This window comes from Perca fluviatilis, chromosome 20 (genome assembly GCF_010015445.1).
Source record: "Perca fluviatilis chromosome 20, GENO_Pfluv_1.0, whole genome shotgun sequence".
NCBI lineage: Eukaryota > Metazoa > Chordata > Actinopteri > Perciformes > Percidae > Perca > Perca fluviatilis.
The window spans coordinates 32,169,650-32,191,939 of record NC_053131.1 but is presented as its reverse complement, the minus strand read 5'-3'; the positions used below and the strand labels follow the sequence as shown (position 1 = coordinate 32,191,939).

The 22,290-nt window shown below is 41.2% G+C and overlaps 1 protein-coding gene across 7 annotated transcripts in view; it reads right to left on the bottom strand.

The window, feature by feature from the left end:
- akap6 (A kinase (PRKA) anchor protein 6) overlaps window positions 1-22,290 on the bottom strand; it is a 292,609-nt gene that overhangs the window by 148,346 nt on the left and 121,973 nt on the right. For all 7 annotated transcript variants that reach the window (XM_039785655.1, XM_039785652.1, XM_039785658.1 and 4 more), the window contains one exon: window positions 2,963-3,096. In XM_039785655.1, coding sequence (XP_039641589.1) covers window positions 2,963-3,096 — 134 coding nt within the window. The remainder of the gene's footprint in view (window positions 1-2,962; window positions 3,097-22,290) is intronic.

The window sequence follows — 22,290 nt, the reverse complement described above, 5'->3', positions numbered from 1 at the left end:
ATATATATATATATATATATATATATATATATATATATAATTTATTTGATGTATTTATTTTGTTATGTCTCTAGGAGAGACACCAGGGTAGTTGTGGAGGTGACTTTTTATTTAAAGTTTTAAATCTCCCGCTGTCCGTCCTGTCCAGTGGTTCTTTTAACCTTCTTTTAATATCTGGCCGTCTTTTAAACAGCTTTTATATACCCGAACCCGGCTTTTTTAAGGACTTCTTTAAGTGTTTTATTCACACCAGTGGTCCCCTTGTGCCCGTGCCCCTCGCAGCACCCATCCTTAGCAGTCCTCTGTCATGACAAAAACCAAATGACCCTTACTAAAAGAAGCGTTATGTCATAAACGTTTATGACTTGTTTATAATGTTTATGGCACGTTCATGACAGTGTCATGTCACTCTAATATAGATACCTTCAAGTAAAGTGTTACCGAATGTGCCACTATGTAATGGAGCATAACAGACAAAGTGAGGGAGGGCATTACTGCATGAATGGTTGAAGAGAGTTAACACGAGCAGTAATCGGACAAGAGCTCATTCACTCACTCACTCACTCTAATGGACTCACTCCTACAGAGACCCTGAAAACATCAGTTTCCCTATATATATATATATATATATATATATATATATATATATATATATATATATATATATATAAACATTTATCAGTTTGGATTATTTCTAAAAATTAAAAGAATACTTTAAATATTATAATACAAAAATATACAACAATTCCTTAATCAGTTTGTGATTTTTTCTAAAACCAAATAATTTCATACTTAAAAGTAAACATTCAATATTGGTGGCCATTTAATGCGCTTTTTAAAACCAGAAAAATATAAATTTTAAAGACAGCAATGTTTTTTCTCTCTCTCCCAATTAAATTTCTTTTAGCATTAATTCAGAATGGAGATATTTTGTGTGAGATCAGTAAATAATTCATTCTGACCTCCATTTTCTTTACAACTGAACCAAAGCCAGAAATCAGCTACAGAAAAACATTAACATCCAAATATTTCAAAACTCATCCCACACTCCACTGGACACACACGCGCAGGCACATACGCACACACACACACACACACACACACACACACACACACACACACACACACACACACACACACACACACACACGTAAATCTGAAACGCAGCAGCTAATACATGAATAACCAATTACTGTCCAATAATACATTCAAAGTCTATTACTGAAACATTACACTGCAGCCACAGTGGACTGAAAAACAAAAACATAAACACAATGAGTGTTTTAATGTGTGTGTGTGTGTGTGTGTTTTCTGATTGTGTATGTAAAGCACTTATATTCATTTTATTTAAATCAAAGAAGACAGCGTTGCCAAAATTGCAATTTATGCTCAATTCAAACAGTGGACATATGTGTGTGTGTGTGTGTGTGTGTGTGTGTGTGTGTGTGTGTGTGTGTGTGTGTGTGTGTGTGAGAGAGAGAGAGAGTGTGTGTGGACTACACACTACATCCCTCCTGTGACTGAGACGACACACTGACACCGTCAACAAAGTCTGCAGAACACAAAATACTACAGACTCAAAGTGAGCTTTATTTTTCATTTGCATACACACAACTTTGTGTATGTTTTAGTGTGTGTGTGTGTGTGTGTGTGTGTGTGTGTGTGTGTGTGTGTGTGTGTGCACTCTGCGTGTGAGTGATAACCACGGAGGGAGGCTCCTCAAAGCCGGGGATGAAACGCCGACAGCCGGTGTGACCAAAGACGGCGCTCGCCGAGCCGAGCCTGGCCACGGCAGATTACTGCTGTTAACACTCCAACTCTGTGTGTGCATGATTACATTCAACTGCGCCTGTGTGTCGTTGTTGTTGTTGTTGTTGTTGTTGTTGTTGTTGTGTCTCGGCCTTGTTTTATTCCCCTTCTGTTGGTGAATCTTTGTTGTTGTTAACAGAGCGTAATCATCCGCTAGCTTTTGTGCCTTCTGTTATGTGGTATTCTACTTCTACTACTAATATGGATCAGAGTTTCTGCAGGTTTCAGCTAGTCAAATGTAAGACTTTTTTTAGACCATTATGAATGAAATTCAAGCCATTTATCATCAACTAAGCCCTAAATTCTCCGAAAGAGACTCGCACCAATAACACAAAAGCTGATTGGCTGCAATATAAGTTACATGTTGGTCTCATTTGTGGTCATAATGGACCTTTTTTCACAGCAGACATGTTGACTTATCATAGTAGGAAAAGCTGAAATTGATAACCTTAACGATGGCTCAATTCCATCAAGTGTCCCAGTAAGCTATTTCAGTGAGCCAGCAGTTTTACTGTATTGGTGGGGGGGGGGGGTCCCCGAAAACCAGTCAGTATCTGGCGTTATGGTTAGGGTTACGACTCATCTCTCTCTCTCTCTCTCTCTCACTGCTCTCTCGACCTGACTGCAGTTCGTCGTCGTAACCGACTTGAGCAAATGCTCTAATTCGATGGTGTCTGGCACTTTGGAGAGGTGTTCTCTTCACGGATGAACCCTAACCCTAACACCAGATACTGACTGGTTTTCGGACCCCCCCTGGACCCCCCCAATACAGTAAAACTGCACATTTTAGAGCGGCCTTTTCTTGTGTCCAGCCTAAGGCACACCTGTGCAATAATCCTGCTGTCTAATCAGCATCTTGATATGCCACCCCTGTGAGGTGGATGGATTATCTCTGTAAAGGAGAAGTGCTCACTAACACAGATTTAGACAGATTTGTGAACAATATTTGAGAAATAAGCCTTTTTTTTTTACATAGAAAAAGTCTTAGATATTTGAGTTCAGCTCATGAAAAATGGGGGCAAAAACAAAAGTGTTGCGTTTATAATTTTGTTCCGTGTATGTATATGAATAAAACGTAACTGAACTGAACTATGGCAACTACGGCCAATGTGACAACAAGTTGACTTGTTCTGTCCTTCTGCTGTGTGTTTACCTGTTGTTCCTGGCCAGCTGACTGTAGTGCCTCCGGCTGGCGGGTGGCGGGTAGTGCAGGCTGCTCAGTTTGACGGCCATCTGCTCCGCCAGGGCGGCTCGCTGGGCTTCACACTGACTGGGGATCAGCTCAGCCTGGAAGACACAGAGCAGAGACATACGGGCATCAATCACACGACAAGCTGTGGACATCCAGGATCTGGAGGAGGACAAATGAGGTATCCTCCTCAGACCGTAAGTGATCTGCCCCCCCCCCAACACAGAAGCTGTGGTAGCGGTTGCTAGGGACAGTTAACAATGAAGGAAATGTAGCAATTTAAAGGTCCAGTGTGTAACGTGTTTAGTTGTTTATTATCAAAATCTGTGTTGCCCGTTCACCAACTTGTCCTTTTTCATGAATATTCACCTCCACCATCAATTCCAAATATTCCTATTGGCTTAAAATTTAACAGTTGCATTTGCATGAACTGGGGTAGACGCTCCATATTCATGCTCCATCTTGAAATACATTAGCCGGTAAGGGACATACAGGACATACTGCTCCACCTTTCGCGTTTTCGCTGTCACTTGATAAACAAGCTGCTGCTAATGCTGCTAACGGGTATCGTAGCTTCCCGGCCCCGGCAAGTTTGAAGAAGGAAACATGGAGGACCGCACGTTTTCAAAATCCAAATTTCAGGAACAGGAGTCTTCTTCTTCTTCGCCCAGAAAAAGAAAATGGATATTGAAAGGAGCAAGAGACCGGCGCCATCAGAAAGTCTCCTTTTCTTTCTCTCTTCCTTTCCGTCGGGTGGCACGCGGCGTGCCCGCTTGCGGTGTGAAGCGTCCACGCCACTCTCCGACATGCACTCCAACAACCACGGCTGACAGACGGCCTTTTGTACACCTTTGCTTTTTGAAGCGTGAAGGCTACCGTAGCTGTAATACCTACTTTGAACTGCGTGGTGCGAGAGAGTTGATTGCGATATATGATCTCAACGCCAGATGGGAGAAATTCCCACACACTGGACCTTTAAGACTTTCAGTGAGCGATTGTCCTTTGGGCGCGTCTGTGCTGCGCTCCGGCTGCACCGTGGTTTTCTTTCGTCCTCCGCCACGCGCCATACCACCCCGGGAGCGTCTCCGAAGCGGAGCGTCTTGCTGCCCGACTCGCAGATTTTATTGTCTCTGTAAGTGCTTGAAGAAACGCCCATGTCATAGGAGCCTTATTATATGTTTATATTTAAAGAACAGTTGTTCTTATTTTAAGTCTTTTTATAGTTCCGATCCGGTGATTATGATTGGCAGCTAGGCCACTGATTGGCAAATCGGCCGCACCGTAGTAATTGTGGGTGTGGTGTGATTAAGAAAGGGAAGTTGGAAACACAAGTGGAAGGTTTTGGGAGTCGTACCTTTAGTTGAGACCAAACAACGTTTTTTAACCCTTGTGTTGTCTTCCTGTCGGCCATGCAACTTTTAGTTTTTCTGGGTCAAAATTTAAAATTGAAACCGTAAGAAGCTGTTGTCACTTTTCCCGATGTGTTTCTGACGTTTCTCTTATCTGATATCATTTAAGAAACCATCAGTATTATTTATTTTCCCTGATTCACAGACATGCTACATTAGCCTACAACGTTTTGGTAGGCTCATAAAGATTTATTTCTATAGGTAGGTTATTTGAGTTTAATTATTATTTTCAAACAACAAACGCACGGTGCCTGGATCCACAACCAAGGAACAAAGGTGCGTTAAAACCACTCCTCTATTGCTGGGGCAGTGGCTATAATTTTGAAACGGAATAGCCACTACACATGGTTTATTAAGCTTGTATCTTCCCTTCCACTCCAGGCACTCTGCAATGAAACTTCATACATAAAAAGGGAATGTGCTTTCAGCTAGTTGTACTGCCCTTCACATGCCATTCACTTCATGAACACCAGATGAGCAGAATCAAAGCAAACCTATTTGTGATGGGATGTTTCCTGCGCTGCTTGTCCTACTCGTCCTGTTCTGTGATTAGCTGGTTATTGCAGATGAATGAGATTCAGCTGTTCCATATTTTGACGGATGTGCCCTTTAAAGCCCCACAAGTGGCCAACAAGCCACTAGAAACACACTCCATGCTTATCCTGCACTCTCATCTCGGCTGACACGCATGCCCACACTCCGTGTGTGCGTGTATATGCATATGAATGTATATATACACACACACACACACACACACACACACACACACACACACACACACACACACACACACACACACACACATGCAGATGTGTCACACACACACACACAAATTACCCATAAAACCACACACACACATTTAGCATGAATCGCCTTTTCTCTGGCACAAATTACCTCTCATACACACACAACCATCTCGCCTTCACAAATGTTCCAATAAAGCCCCCCCCACACACACACACACACAAATCAGCCATGAATTGCTGTACTCACAAACAAAACATACACACACTTTTTCACACATCGAGCATGAATCGCTGCTCTTTCTCACAAATTATCTCACACACACACACACACACACACAACAACACACACACACACACACACACACACACACACAGTATCCAGACAATCATATAGAGGCACTCAGCGCGCCGCTCAGATGTAATTGCATACAAACTATATGGAGATGAGGCTTCAATTGAACCAATGAAGGCACAGTGTGTACAAACAGCACAACACACACACACACACACACACACAAATGTGACCGCCTGCTTTTTTCCCCCTCATTCGGTAACAATCTGAAAAAAAGTGTTGTGGCGCTCTCCGTCCGATCTACTTAGCGGACTCGCGGAAGGATCTGGAAAGGTCACCCAATCTGTGGAAGGCAGAGCTGCTCAATCAGAGCGCTAATAAACAAACAGGCAATACACAATCAACAGCGCCGCCTGCATCTGCGCACGTCAAGGTGTGTGTGTGACCGAGAGCAGGTTTGTGTTTGCGTGTGTGCCGCTATTACAGAAATGAAACTAACTGGAAGCTCTCAGAGGGAATTTTTCTCACTTTGTCTAAATGTCTCTCCACTTCCATTCATTACGTCTCTCCTGGTTGCGTTTTGCTGGCTGTTCGCCGGCTGGTTGGTCGGCCAGTGAGTCAGTAAATCAGTCAAGTTGTTCATTAGCTGCTTAGATTGCTCTTTTCTTTGCTAATGTGTTCCATGGTGCAGTTTATAACTCGGAATCGGGGGCCCAGAATTACATTCAAAAAGCTTTTAATTCAAGGGACACATTTATCAAGCAACTTCCTCCAACTGACTGGCAGGTAGGAGTGACCTTTAGGAGTCCGGTGATGACATAATTAATCACACACAAATCTGTAAAATAACAGAAAAAAGTTATTTAATTAATTTAGCTATGTTATTTTTATTTATTTATTTCAATCTTAGTGTTCATTTCTAGAATTGGTTGACAATGTTATACACTGTATGTATGTATGGTGTATAATAATGTTAAATATTCTTCAATATCGTCATCGTCATATCGGTGCACCATCCACATGAACGTGGTACTTGATCGGTCTGGGAAGTCAACTGAGTCAGTTACGCAGTTAGTGACTCAGTCGGTTATTTATTTACCTTTTTTTTCCTGAATTTGCAGAGAGCAAGCGAACGCAATCTTATGGTTGTAATTGGCTTTTTCATACCAAACAACTGACTAAAGCCATAATGAAACACACACATGTATACACACAGTGAAGCAATTTCTGCTGGACGCCTTGAGGACACAGAACTGGAACACAGTGTCTGTTTATAAAACACACACACACACACACACACACACACACACACACACACACACACACACACACACACACACACACACAACCACACAACCCACCACACACACACACACACACACACACACACACACACACACAGTGATGAGTTGGGCTGCTTCCCAGTCTGAAGGATCTTCAAGGATTTCTGTCAGAAATTATTTCTCTTCGAACTAGACTCATGGCTCCATCTGTGTTGTGTGTGTATGTGTGTGTCGCTCGTTGTGCCAGTCTGTCTACTGAACTGTAAAAAGGATCAAAACAAAAGTAAAATTACACATATTTCTGTGAGCTACAGTAACACATCTGACACACACACACACAAAAATCTACCATGAATTGCTGCACTCACAAACAAAACATACACACACTATTTCACACATCGAGCATATGTGTGTGTGTGTGTGTGTGTGTCTGTGTGTGTGTCTGTGTGTGTGTGTGTGTGTGTGTAACCTAAAATGGAATTGAAGCAAAAATCATCACAGGTGCCAAAGAGGTATTTGTTGTCCAATTAAAAAAAGACACACAGAAATACACAGGCTGAGTGACTCAGGTGATTTTCCTGTTGCGTCCCCCTGAGGTTAAAATTTGTGGTTTTAACTGGAGAACTGTTCGCTGGATTGACGTGAAATGCGGTTCACACGTTCATGTGACATCTAGGATGAATTGTAATAGCTTTGGTAATCGTGCTCTTGCAGCTGCCGAGGACAATCTGAGTTCCGGCATATACGTACTATAGGGTGTCCACATCTACGGCTTCAAGTTAATAGTTAAAGGTCCCATGGCATGAAAATGTCACTTTATGAGGTTTTTTAACATTAATATGAGTTCCCCCAGCCTGCCTATGGTCCCCCAGTGGCTAGAAATGGTGATAGGTGTAAACCGAGCCCTGGGTATCCTGCTCTGCCTTTGAGAAAATGAAAGCTCAGATGGACCGTTTTGGAATCTTCTCCTTATGAGGTCATAACAAGCAAGGTTACCTCCCCTTTCTCTGCTTTGCCCGCCCAGAGAATTTGGCCAACCCATGAGAGAGAGAGAGACATCATGGCTTTCAAACGAGCGAAGTGGCAGTTGGTCAAGGCCACACCCCCACCCTCCACCTTGCCCCCCCTCTCTCCTCCTCAATAGCTTCAGACACAGAAATGACACATCCTAAGGAAAGCTCATTGTGGGACTGGCTCTAGTGGCTGTAATTCTGCACCAAGGCTGAATTTCGGGAAAGAGACTTCAGATACAGTATTAGGGGACCACTAAGGCCTATATAAAAGAGACTTCAGATACAGTATTAGGGGACCACTAAGGTCTATATAAAAGAGACTTCAGATACAGTATTAGGGACCACTAAGGTCTATATAAAAGAGACTTCAGATACAGTATTAGGGGACCACTAAGGTCTATATAAAAGAGACTTCAGATACAGTATTAGGGGACCACTAAGGTCTATATAAAAGAGACTTCAGATACAGTATTAGGGACCACTAAGGTCTATATAAAAGAGACTTCAGATACAGTATTAGGGGACCACTAAGGTCTATATAAAAGAGACTTCAGATACAGTATTAGTGGACCACTAAGGTCTATATAAAGGAGACTTCAGATACAGTATTAGGGGACCACTAAGGCCTATATAAAAGAGACTTCAGATACAGTATTAGGGGACCACTAAGGTCTATATAAAAGAGACTTCAGATACAGTATTAGGGGGACCACTAAGGTCTATATAAAAGAGACTTCAGATACAGTATTAGGGGACCACTAAGGTCTATATAAAAGAAACTTCAGATACAGTATTAGGGGACCACTAAGGTCTATATAAAAGAGACTTCAGATACAGTATTAGGGGACCACTAAGGTCTATATAAAGGAGACTTCAGATACAGTATTAGGGGACCACTAAGGCCTATATAAAAGAGACTTCAGATACAGTATTAGGGGACCACTAAGGCCTATATAAAAGAGACTTCAGATACAGTATTAGGGGACCACTAAGGCCTATATAAAAGAGACTTCAGATACAGTATTAGGGGACCACTAAGGCCTATATAAAAGAGACTTCAGATACAGTATTAGGGGACCACTAAGGCCTATATAAAAGACTTCAGATACAGTATTAGGGGACCACTAAGGCCTATATAAAAGAGACTTCAGATACAGTATTAGGGGACCACTAAGGCCTATATAAAAGACTTCAGATACAGTATTAGGGGACCACTAAGGTCTATATAAAAGACTTCAGATACAGTATTAGGGGACCACTAAGGCCTATATAAAAGAGACTTCAGATACAGTATTAGGGACCACTAAGGTCTATATAAAAGCATCCAAAGAGCACCATGTCATGGGACCTTTAAAGTCAGTACACCGAAGACTTGTGTGTGTACACAACTACAGTAAAACCGGGGGATGTTAATTAACATATGTAATCAACCGACTGCTGTTTCTAACCCGCCCAGCTCGGGTTGCTGCACGCCCAGAAGAAATTCTAACAAATAAATTGGAATTCAAACAGAATCAAATATGCCTATTTTCTATCATAAATTGTGTGTCTTGTACCGTGTGTGTGTGTGTGTGTGTGTGTGTGTGTGACATTTTAAATGGAACGGCTGAGTCCAGTGTTTCCAGTCTTGTCTTTAACGCTGCTAATAGACACAAGAATCAATAAGAATCTGCCTCAAAAAATTTTTTTATGATGAATAAAAAAAAAAAAAAAAACTGGTGTGTGCGTGCGCTGATGTGCCATGTTCTCATGTTTCAAATATATATTTGTGTGTGTCAGCTGGAAAGCTTGCTAGTTGATATGCTGCAGGGAAAATGGGCCCTACGTCTGTGTACGAGTCCGAATGCATTTCTGTTTGTGTTTGTTTGTGTGTGTGTGTGTGTGTTTGTGTGTTTGTGTGTTTGTGTGTGTGTGTGTGTGTGTGTGTCTCCTGGGGTTTTCCCGGGGCTATAACTGCCAATCAAACAGTGGTGTTAGGACTTAGAGCTGAGCAGCAGCAGCATAGAGACACGCTGCAGGATCCAAAACACATCTGCTCTTCAACACGATTCATTAAAAACAACTATCAGCTGACAAATCAATACACAAATCAATCAGCCAATCAATCATGTCAAAGAGTAACGCTGTGTTAGCATTTGATCTCTGCTACGGGCCATAGAAGTCTGGCAGCGCCCGCAGTGTTTCCTCAGCGTCGTCTTTAATCTGGAACATCTTAACGCCATGTGATCAAGTTCTGGCCCGTCGGCTAAGTTTGCCGACTGTTGCCGGGAGCGTTTTGCCCAAGAACATGGGCCTCAATTAACAAATCTTCCTACGTTTTTTTTTCTTAAAATTTGTTCTCGAGAAAGGTCCTAAGAAAAGTCGACATCAGAATTAAGGCGTGTTCTTTAACGGGGGGGGTGGGGGGTATAGTTCACACCGGTGTTGTTCTATTAATGAATCCCAGTATCCTCGTACATTCAAAGTGTGTCCCGGTCGATCCTAATTACCAGGTAAACGCCCGATAAAGCCATAGACAGTTAAAGAAATGGACACATCGACAAAATAGACTTCCACAAAGACCAGTTTACTATATCAGAAGCACTTTTCCGGTGCTGGCTGAGCGTTACTGAGCAGCCTCCAACTGAGCTTGAAGACGTAGATGTGACGTGAGCAACCTGTCTGAAAGTGTGAAGTCTTCTGGTAGCTGTGCCGAGAGAAATCTCAATCATTCCCAATCTTACAGAGACGGAGAGCGTGAGTAGGAGCTGTCCATGAGCGTAGGAGCAACTTTTGTTAAGTATTCTGATTAATTATTTTGTCATTTTGACTGTATGCCTCCACATCCCCCCGATTGCCTGTGAGCTTCTCCTGTACTATACAGTAATTCCTCTACTATGCGAAAGAAAGTCTCGTGGTTATGACACAATCGTTAGCCTATTTTTATAAAACCATCTGTTACGGAGCTACAACGTGAAGTACAAGGTAACATTGTCGTGTTTCTTTAGAAATAAACAACGGACAAATAGAGTCTTTAAACGCTTCAGATGTAAAGTTATTCTCTGTCAAAGTGACGTCAAAATGAATGGGAGTCAATGGGATGCTAACGGGAGGTGATGGCTTGTTAGCCTATGAACCTCCCCATAGGAGGTATGCTTTTCGGATGCTCGCTTACCCCCTTGGCTAAACCCTTGTAAAAGGGTATGAGACCGTAGGGCCATGTGAACACGCAGAAATCAAAAAGCAAAGATGAGAAAATCATTTCCAAAATACCAAAAACGAGAGTCTGAAGAGCTCCAATGATAAAACAACTTCAGTAACTTTAAAGTGGATTTTATTCAGAAGGAAGTAACAGGCTTCATTCACCTTATTTTCCAATATCTTCCTACGTTTTATCTTAAATTTGTTCATAAGAAAGGTCTTCTACACAATGTGCGTCTTTAAACTGCGTCCGACTGAAAAGAAATAAAAAAAGATAAATGCAGTAAAACTCACAAATTAAAAATGGAAAATTTAAAAGAAATTAAACATTGAATACATATTGAATCCACATTTGACGTTAATTTCCTTAGACATCTGTGTGTGTGTGTGTGTGTGTGTGTGTGTGTGTGTGTGTGTGTAGCAGGTCAATACTGAAGGTGAGATATTCCAATAACAAGGTGTTTTTGTCTTGATAGAGCGAGGCAGTGGGTAATGATATAGGATCAATAATGTATATGAGACCGCTGCATCCAGCTGCCAGCAAATAAACACACACACACACACACACACACACACACACACACACACACACGTCAATACTGTAAGACAGTTTGATTTGTGTGAAGCAGTTGAATGAATGCTCTGATTTAATCTTTGAGAGCAGAGTAAATAATTGCCGGCAATACAAGAAAATACACAGCTTGTATATATACACACACACACACACACACACACACACACACACACACACACACACACACACACACACACACACACACACACACACACACACACACACACACACACACCATAACAGATGTCAGCAACACAGAGGAAGCAGGTTATAAATAAAGAGGAGAAAGAAAAGTTCATATGAATCGGAGTTAAATCTGCAAGACAAAATAGAAAAAGTGTGTGTGTGCGTGCATGTGTGTCCTGTCTGCAGGCTGGTTGTGTTGTCCAGATGTTTCTACTGAGGCGTTCATCTGCAGCTAAAATCAACTAAACAAACCTCCAGGTTCACCTCCTCTCTTCCTCCTGACCATTTCTATCCTCTGCTCCTCCTCTCCTCCTTCATTCCCTCGTTCCTTCTCTTTTCAGGAAGCAAGTAAAAACTGAGACAGAATATGCAGCGGTGGCAAGAAGTTGAAAGAAGAAAAAAAGAAATTCTCATCAAGAACAACTTCTAAGGGAAATTTTGATATTTTTCAACCTGTGTCTTCTTCTAATCCCAATCAGGACCATTCTGACTATGGGTCATGTTCATTTTGCACTCGCCACCGCTGTTGTTTGAAGTGAAAATGTAGACTCTAACAAAACAATGTATATTAGGGCAATAGACTTTGAAAGAAAAACTCTTGACCTTAGAAATAGTTTGACCAATAAATAAGTGGATGAACAAAAATCCTTAAGTCAAGGCCCATTTGCTGGATTCTTTCTGGAGCTTTCAATCCAAAAGGTCTCAAGACTAGTTAATGGACCTGAAGTTAAAGGGTCATTTTGCTATTTTTCAACCTATGCCCCATTTTCCCATGCATTGGTGTCTATGTGACGGATGTGAACAAAAATCGTTGAAGATTGTCATTCTAAGTGTCTGACAACATTATGGAAAGGATCCCGACAGAGTAAGATCCTTACTGTTTAACATGAAACAGCTGAGAAATCGCTATCGCCAAACTCACCAGACTCCATTTAAATAAACAGGACTTTTAGCGTGTATAGAGCCAGCATATTTTCACATGTAAATTGGTAAGTGATGTGTTTATTTCAACCAAACCAAAGTGGTGATTGTTGGAACAGTGGGAAGACAAACCAAGACAGCTTTTGATAGTTTTATTTCGTTTCTGTCGACTTTGAATGAAGTCTGTTTTACGATGTTAAAAGTCCTGATTATTTACATGGAGTCTGGTGGGTTTGGCAATAGCGATTGTGGGGCTATTTCATGTGAAACAAAAAGGATCTTACGCTATAACAAAAAGGTCTGTCTCTGTAGGGATCCTGTCCATTATGTTGTCAGACATTCAGAATAATAATCTGAGCCTGTCGGCGGCAAAAAACAGAACTTTTAGTGGACGGTGACCGAAGGTGCACAATTGCCCATTTACATTACATTTTCATTCCCATCAGTCACTTAGACACAAACACATGGGATTGGTTGAAAGGTTGAAAAATACCTAAGTTACCCTTTAAGATTTGGTTCTTGGTCAGTCTTTGAATGAAAGATTTAATGAAAATGATTAAAGTGCAGTCCATATTTTTTAGGCATACTCAGCTCTCTTTTCACGATAAAAAGAGTGAGTAAACCCCTCCAAAACAAGGACTAAAAAAACTAATAATAAAAGCAGGCTGTATAAAATAATACATGCATGAGGCCATTTTAAATACCTGTGATGCTCTACATCCAGACATTTCATATATCTAACAGTCACAGTGTCAAAGATCAGTTTACATTGTTTTTAGTTGTTTCAAACATTTTACTGTTCTCTGAAGATGCTGATTTGTCCCCCCGTGGACTTGCTCGGCCCTTGTTTGGCCCAATTTTCGGCGTCACAGACAACAAACCTCACTGATCCACATCATCAGCATGTCTAAAAAAAACTCCCACAATCCCGTGTGTGTCTGCCTGCGACGCCACCGCGACCTCTTCTCTCAGTCTTTCTCATCAAGATAAAACATTTTTATGTTGGTTAATTATTTCCTAATTAGTTAGCGTGTTAATTAGAATAGTGGCTAATGTTAATTAGCTGTATTAATGGGAGCTGCTGTAACACCTGCCCCCAGTGCCCCCGCCCCCTGCCAGATATCTTCATCTCAAACCAAACTCAGCTTCCTAAATCTGATCGTTGATGTCAGGGGGGAAACCGTAGAGCTACAAAATGTTATCAAGCCACTGTCGTAGAGCTACAAAATGTTATCAAGCTATTGTCGTAGAGCTACAAAATGTTATCAAGCTATTGTCGTAGAGCTACAAAATGTTATCAAGCTATTGTCGTAGAGCTACAAAATGTTATCAAGCCACTGTCGTAGAGCTACAAATTGTTATCAAGCTATTGTCGTAGAGCTACAAAATGTTATCAAGCTATTGTCATAGAGCTACAAAATGTTATCAAGCTATTGTCGTAGAGCTACAAAATGTTATCAAGCTATTGTCGTAGAGCTACAAAATGTTATTAAGCTATTGTCGTAGAGCTACAAAGTGTTATCAAGCTATGGTCGTAGAGCTACAAAGTGTTATCAAGCTATTGTCGTAGAGCTACAAAATGTTATCAAGCTATTGTCGTAGAGCTACAAAATGTTATCAAGCTATTGTCGTAGAGCTACAAAATGTTATCAAGCCACTGTCGTAGAGCTACAAATTGTTATCAAGCTATTGTCGTAGAGCTACAAAATGTTATCAAGCTATTGTCATAGAGCTACAAAATGTTATCAAGCTATTGTCGTAGAGCTACAAAATGTTATCAAGCTATTGTCGTAGAGCTACAAAATGTTATCAAGCTATTGTCGTAGAGCTACAAAGTGTTATCAAGCTATGGTCGTAGAGCTACAAAGTGTTATCAAGCTATTGTCGTAGAGCTACTAAATGTTATCAAGCTATTGTCGTAGAGCTACTAAATGTTATCAAGCTATTGTCGTAGAGCTACTAAATGTTATCAAGCCACTGTCGTAGAGCTACAAAATGTTATCAAGCCATTGTCGTAGAGCTACAAAGTGTTATCAAGCTATTGTCGTAGAGCTACAACGTGTTATCAAGCTATTGTCGTAGAGCTACTAAATATTATCAAGCTATTGTCGTAGAGCTACTAAATGTTATCAAGCTATTGTCGTAGAGCTACTAAATATTATCAAGCTATTGTCGTAGAGCTACTAAATGTTATCAAGCTATTGTCGTAGAGCTACTAAATATTATCAAGCTATTGTCGTAGAGCTACAAAGTGTTATCAAGCTATTGTCGTAGAGCTACAAAGTGTTATCAAGCCGTTGTTTTTCACTCAATGAAAGAACATGTTTGACTCATGAGTCTGATTTATCAGACAGACTTGGAGTTCAGAGTTTCTATGGGAAACAATGTCAAATTGATCTGAAATGAAGATGTTTTTTTTTTTAACCCTACTCAGACATGGCACTAACGTGAAGGAATATGAATAACATTAAGTGAACGCTTCCCTCTGAATATTTAACTGTGGAGGTGATGGTCATGACAGCAGCCGTTACAGTTGAGAGTAGCCGACATAAGATGAGCGCCATGCGGCGACCAATGTTTAGGCACCAACACGACTAGTTAGATTGTGATTTGGGTTAAAACACAGGTCCCCTTAACTTCTTCCAGGACGCAATGTTTTTTTCCCCACTATGGCCACGCCAAGACCCGCCCTTCAATAGCTACTATTGACTAGACGTCCATGCTTATGCAAGGTAACATAACCTGATTAGTTCAGGTCCTATCCTCTGACCAATCGGCTATACTAACCTTAACCACTCAAGGTCAAATGCCTAACCCCAACCAATTGACCATTATGCTTCCAGGACATGAACACCTGTTTCCTGGGTGAAAGCCCTGTGTTTTAGGAGCCAATCCCCCCCCTCCTCCCTACAAGGATCTTCACGCAGTCAATGTGGTGTTGACAGTAATAAATACATGAATTACAGAGCTTTACTTTCTGTAGCTAAATGTACTGATGTTTCATGAGAACTTCAGAAACTTTGCCACGCTCAGAGGCACCTCAACTCTCACAGTGTCTGCCTTTCCACTACAACATTCAGACTTTTTATAACAAACTGTTGACTTTTTTGTATTCAGGGAATCAGCAGCAGTTTAGCAACAGTCTCGCTCTCTCTCTCTAGGAGGATTTGCAAACATATGTACAGAAAAAAAGGATAGGCTACTAAATATTAGGTGGATGGTGGAGAAGAAAGATAAGAAAAATAAGAATAATAAACAGGAGGAGGGATAGAAAAGATGTGAAGTCTCCAGCAGTGTGTTCAGTTAATTTATTTAGTGTTTATCTTCATCTAAACACCGCAGAGAGTGTGTGTGTGTGTGTGTGTGTGTTTGTGTGTGTGTGTGTAACATTTTAGGAAATTGTTGAACATTTTCTTAAAGCGAGGACATTTTGAGTTTGGATATTGAAGCGAGAACATTTACACTACACTAACATTTAAAGTCGAGTATTTTAGAAAAGCGAGGAAAATGTAAGGATTTTTGCGAAAAAGAGACATTTTAAGAAAGTGGGAACATTTTTGGAAAGCATCTTTTGTAGGGCGAGTAGATTTTTGGAAATTGAGGCTATTAAAAGATTCTGTGCTCGACATTCAGGACATAAATATATGGCAGTAAAGAAATATTTGCTTTGTTAGGATATTAAGGAGTAATGGCGTCCTGAGCAGAGAATGAAGTCTCACTCCCTCTGTGTGTGTGTTTTGTAATCCGAGCGTCTCTGTTCTTTGTTTTGGTAGCTGCCGGGGGCGGCTTCTGCGTGAGATTGGTGCTGTAACGATACATCGAGTTAATCCTCAACAATCCAATATTATTGATAGAAAGTGAAAATATCGATAAATATCGTCATCTGTAGGAAGCGCCTTTATTTTGAAATTCCCACTTTCTATTAAATCTTGCATTAAAAAGAGTAGTTTGTGTTTACTTTGAATGTCTGGAAGAGCTTAGTAATGAAATTCTCAGATCATATTTTAGTTGCTTTTGTAAATATATATATAAATGTAACTGATTGTGTTAAATGGGCTTATGTATGCTCTCGTATCGGTCGCAGGCCCCTGAAGTGAATTAAATCGAATCAAAATCGTATCGTGGCAGACTACGTGATATCACTAAATACTGTATCTTCATCCAAAGAATAGATATAATGTCGTATCGTGATAAAGCGCGTGATTATCACCCCTAAAATAGAGGTTACCGGCTGATAACAGCATCCCAATCGGGACAGTTAAAGTTAGGGCTGATGAGCACCGCTCTCTTGCGGAAGCCAGGACGCCGCGGTGAATGTGAGCTAACCACTGAGTTAATACTGCTCTGTTTGCACCATAGCTGCTCCCCGTTTCCTCCACCATGTCTACCCTTTGTAGTCTCGCACAGCCAGACCTTCCTCCACAACGCTGCGGAGGAGGGTCTGGCTAGTCCACACAGCATTCCGGGATGGGAGAAAAACGTGCTCTGGTTTATTGGCATTTCTTTAAACCAATCGCAATCGTCTTGGGCGGTGCTAAGCGCCGGACGGAGCCACGGTGTCTCTGCAAAATAGCCTCGGGAAGGAACTTGTTTGGGTGGAACGTGTGTACGTTCAAAAGTAGTTTTTGTCGTGCGACAGAAAACACAGATTTACCCTGCAGAGATCTGAGGAGCAGTTAAGCATAGTCCTCAGAAATCCACCGGAGGTTAGAACGCCAACACAGAGACAGAGGAAGGGGACAGCTGGCAGAATTTCAGGCGGTACCTGAACAATCCCGAAAGTGGAATGTCGTCGATATAGACTACTCCCGTTGTAATTGGCATCTGCCATAACGACTCAGCCAGCTCCACATTTTCTTGTCAAGTCAGAGGCGAGAGCCTGGCCCGGACTCTGAAGGTCAATCAAACTCTGGTGAGAGCCATGTGGAGGCAATCCCAGCCCAGACTAAATTTGTTTCAGTATTTCGAGTACAGCCCCTTTAAAGAAATGGACATGAGGACGTTTTGTCCAGTCCTCACTTTTTTAAAGTTTGACTTACAGTCAGGTTTGGGTTAAAACGTAGCATCTGAGATGGGTGCCAAGACGAGCACGGGCACAAGGGGAAACTCATGATTTAGAGTTAGCGTTAGGTTTAAGTATAAGGGCAGTGGTTCCCAAAGTGGGGTCCAGGGACCCTCTGGGGTGCTTGAATGGGTTCCAGGGAGGTCACAGCAAAAAGGGGAATATTTGTTTTCACTATATAGCCATCCATAAGTAACCCAATGACAGAATGTAGGACTATTTTGGTCATGGCTTTCATACACTTTCTGTAAAAAATCTAAATGCAAAAAACCTTTCAAATGGGGAACCCTGGGACGAAATCTTATCAAATGGGGGTCCGTGGTCTAATTTGTGTCAGTTTAGGGGTCCTTCAGGTGAAAATGTTCGGGAACCACTGGATTAGGGAATGCATTATCTCATAAGACTGGTACGAACATGTCGGTTATGTGTGTTACATCCCTGAAAAAAGCAAAAAGCTAAATTGTGGTCCATTGTGAGCAGAATACACAAAGCTGAACATGCAGCCTTCGTGTTATTTTCTCCGTCATCCATCCCTCCATCATTCTCCCTCCACCCCTCCGTCAGGTAGAGTGACCTTGTATTTCATTTACTGATAATTACGTGGGTTTTTTTTCCACAGAGAGGCTTTAATTAGAATGCTAAAAATATTGATTGCCTCTCATCTCCCACTCTCCTCCACTCATCCCTCCTTCCTCTGTCCCTCCTCCACTCATCCCTCCTTCCTCTGTCCCTCCTCTTGTCATCCCTCCTTCTTTCGCCCCTCCTCCACTCTTTCCCTCCATCCGAGCCGGATTAAATGGAAAGATTACACAAGGCATACTGCATTTTTCGGGCCCCCTCCGAATGGATATGAAATGGATACTTTGTTATTTTTGGAGATTAAAAAAGAATACTTTTAACTGCCACATGACTATTATGCTTTATTATTAATTTAGGTATGTTCATGCATCTAATTCAGGTTTATTTGAAGGGCCTGAGAGAAACTTGTGTAAAGCCCCTCTTTGTTGTTTTATTTCTTCTTCATTTTCTTTTTTTCCCTGCTTTGCTGCACCTGAACGCATCCCACAAAAGTGGTAGTGTAACAGTAGTTTTTTTGTTTATTTTTAACTTTACTGTACTTTTTATTAAAACAATATAATAATATAAAGGGTTCCCGACTGTTGTAGAAAGAAGTGGCTGATCTTTAATGCAATATCTACATTGCCCATTATCAGCAACCATTCATCCAATGGTCCAAAGGCACATTCTGTTTACTAATCTGATATCATTTTAAAAGGCTAACTGAGAAGACATTGGAGAACCCTTTTGCAATTATGTAAGCACATAATGTAATCTGAAAACTGCTGCCCTGGTTACAAAAACAATGCAACCGATCTCAGCTGGTATACTCTCTATAATGGAGTGGAATGGAAAGTTCTAAGTGACCCCAAACTTTTGACCAGTAGTGTATACTTGTTACTAGTTTAGATTGTGTTAGATTAGAAGTGTTAGATTGTAAATTTAACTTTTTTAAACTATGAAAGATATATACTTTGACTTTTCCCTCTTACTGGGCCGCTTGGTGACAGAAACAGAAAGACGAGCGACGCAGCAACAAGCACTTTACATCATACGGATGTTAATCGTTACATTGCTTGCAGCTAAGTTGCTAAAATCAAGCAGTTAGCAAGTATCCCGACTATAGCTACTACAGACCGAATACACTGATCATTAATTAGCTGATAATTAATTACATCTGTAAGTCATGCCAATGTGAATGGAAATAATGTGGTTTTGTGTACAAGGCAGAGTGGGGGAAAAGAAAACAGAGGGAGAGGGAGAATTAAATGAATGTTCAGCCGAGCTAACAGGCCCGCTGACTTTATTTTCTGCTGGCCGAAGCAGAAAGACGCCGCTCAGCTTTTTGATGTTTGATTAATTATTTTGGTGCCAATCCATTTCTGCTTCCCTCCATATTTAATTAAAATATCGTTTTAAAACAAAATCTTTAATCCGACTACAGCCCTCTCTCTCCTACTCTTTCCTTTTTTGGCACCTGCTCACACACACACACACACACACACACACACACACACACACACACACACACACACACACACACACACACACACACACACACACACACAGGTAAGCAGCATACATTTCAACATTTCAGTTGCTAAAATGTAGAAATGTTGAGAACTTTGTATAGTGTGTATCATTCCTGAAGTGGGCTCTACTGTGTGTGTGTGTGTGTGTGTGTGCGTGGTTTGTATGTGTTTGTGCACGCCCAGCATGCAGCACGGCGGCTGCTGATGGCCAAGCTAATTATGCATGAAATCAAATATGATTTAAAAAACAACTTCACAGGAATCTATCTCTATGGTACAGCACGCACACACGCACACACACACACACACACACACACACACACACACACACACACACACACACACACACACACACACACACACACACACACACACACACACACAGCAGGAGAGAAAGGCAGATGATGGTGATGATTGAGTGTGTGTTTTTGTCCAGATTTGTGTGTGTGTGTGTGTGTGTGTGTGTGTGTGTGTGTGTTGGCGTAGAAGAAAGAGAGGGAAGCATAACGACAAAAAGATGTACAGATTCGTTGAAGAGCGATGTTATTTTCCTTTTCCTGAAAAAAACAGCTGCAAACGAGTTGCTTATATATATGTGAATATGCTCAAACATATATGGCAAATGAAATTAAGGTTTGGGCATTTAAAGTCAATTGTTATCTTTCATATCACCTATCTACATATTGTTTTATAATCATATTTAATTCATTGCGTTTGCTTGATTTTATCCCCGAGTTGGACTGTGGAATTTGTTTTAACTATATCAATTCTGGTATAACATTCGTTGTTCTGGATGGAACTTTATTTTAGAAAAAGTCCTTTACAAATAAAGATTGTACAAGTACAATTTTGAGGTAAATGCTACTGTGTACTTTTACTCCACTACGTACCAAATATATTTTTTTCATATTAAAAGGTGCAGTTGGTACGCCTTATAAAACTACCTTTCTGTCATATTTGCTGAAACTGACCCTATATTCCAGTAGAACTACATGAAGCAGGTCATTGAAAAAAGAATCTGGCTCCTCTGGCTCCACCTACAGCCTGTAGTGAGATTTGCAAAAATCCACCGCTCCCTGTTCAGATGCACCAATCAGGGCCAGGGGGGGTGTCAAACCGCGTGTCAATCAAGGGGACAGCACATTTACACTGTTATACAAGCTGTACACTTAATACTTTACATTGTGGCAAAGTGTAATTTTCTTCAAGAGTGACATGACACTGTCATGAACGTGTCATAAACATTATAAACAATTCAAAAAAATGTATGCCATTATGCTTCTTTTAGTAAGTGTCATTCGGTTTATGTCATGACTAGTTATGGTTAGGGATAGGGTTATGGTTCATGTGTCATGTTTTCATGACAGTGTCATGTCACTCTTATGTAGATACCTTCAAGTAAAGGGTTACCCAATAACTTTTACTTAAAAGAGTAACATCATCACTGTTAGTTGCTTGGTTGCACCATCAAAGGTGACAGAAAATAAATAAAGAAATAAGAACTAAGTCACGCCTGGCTTCAGATCATTAAAAATGCAGTGGGCTCCTCCAGAATCAAATTACCTTGAGCCGTTTCAAAGGCCTCTCATATCCATCACCGGGCTCTGTGTGGTCTCCAAAACAAGCAAATTAGATGTGGCGTTTATTTACGTGGCGGGTGGTGGAGGAGAATGAAGATTTTGTGGGGGGTAAATTACAGGTAATTATCAGTTATTAGATGTAATTTGACGGCGAGCGTCTGGGACCGAAATGAATGTGTGATGTGACGGGAGTGAGGAGAGCGAGTACCAGTTTATTTGTTCTACTTCTTTATCCTCCTTTTCCTCCACCTGCCTCCCCCCCACCTCCTCCTCCTGCCTGGGCTTTTTCCGCTCTGTTCAAGGACACCATTCCAGTTATTTTCAATATCAAAGATGGAACATAAATCATAAGTAACGTGCGACGCGGCGGCTGCAATCCTCAACCTCAGCTGACTGATACAGAGAGAGCGAGAGAGAGAGATAGAGATGGTGGGGAGAGAGGCAAGGAGGGATAAAAGGTAAAGATGGACGAAAAGATGGAAGAAAGCATGGAGGGGGAGAGGAGAGGCCTGATGCGGCAGATGGTTTGTTAACACCGAACAATCTGAAAAGCAGTCATTGGAAACTGTTTGGGAAAGGGCAGGCTTTCAAAAAATACCTCCCAAATAACTCCCAACTTGTGAAATACTGACTCTTGGTCAGTGTCTCAAATCCCCCTTCAGCGTCTGTATGGGACGCAACGGACAGAGCAGCAGCTGGACCGCAGCACTGTAAGATGACGTAGCATTTAGAGAGACAATGTTAGAGAGTAGTATTTAGAGAGACAACGTTAGAGAGTAGTATTTAGAGAGACAACAGTACAGAGTAGTATTTAGAGAGACAACAGTAGAGAGTAGTATGTAGAGAGACAGCAGTAGAGAGTAGTATGTAGAGAGACAGGAGTAGAGAGTAGTATGTAGAGAGACAGGAGTAGAGAGTAGTATGTAGAGAGACAGGAGTAGAGTAGTATGTAGAGA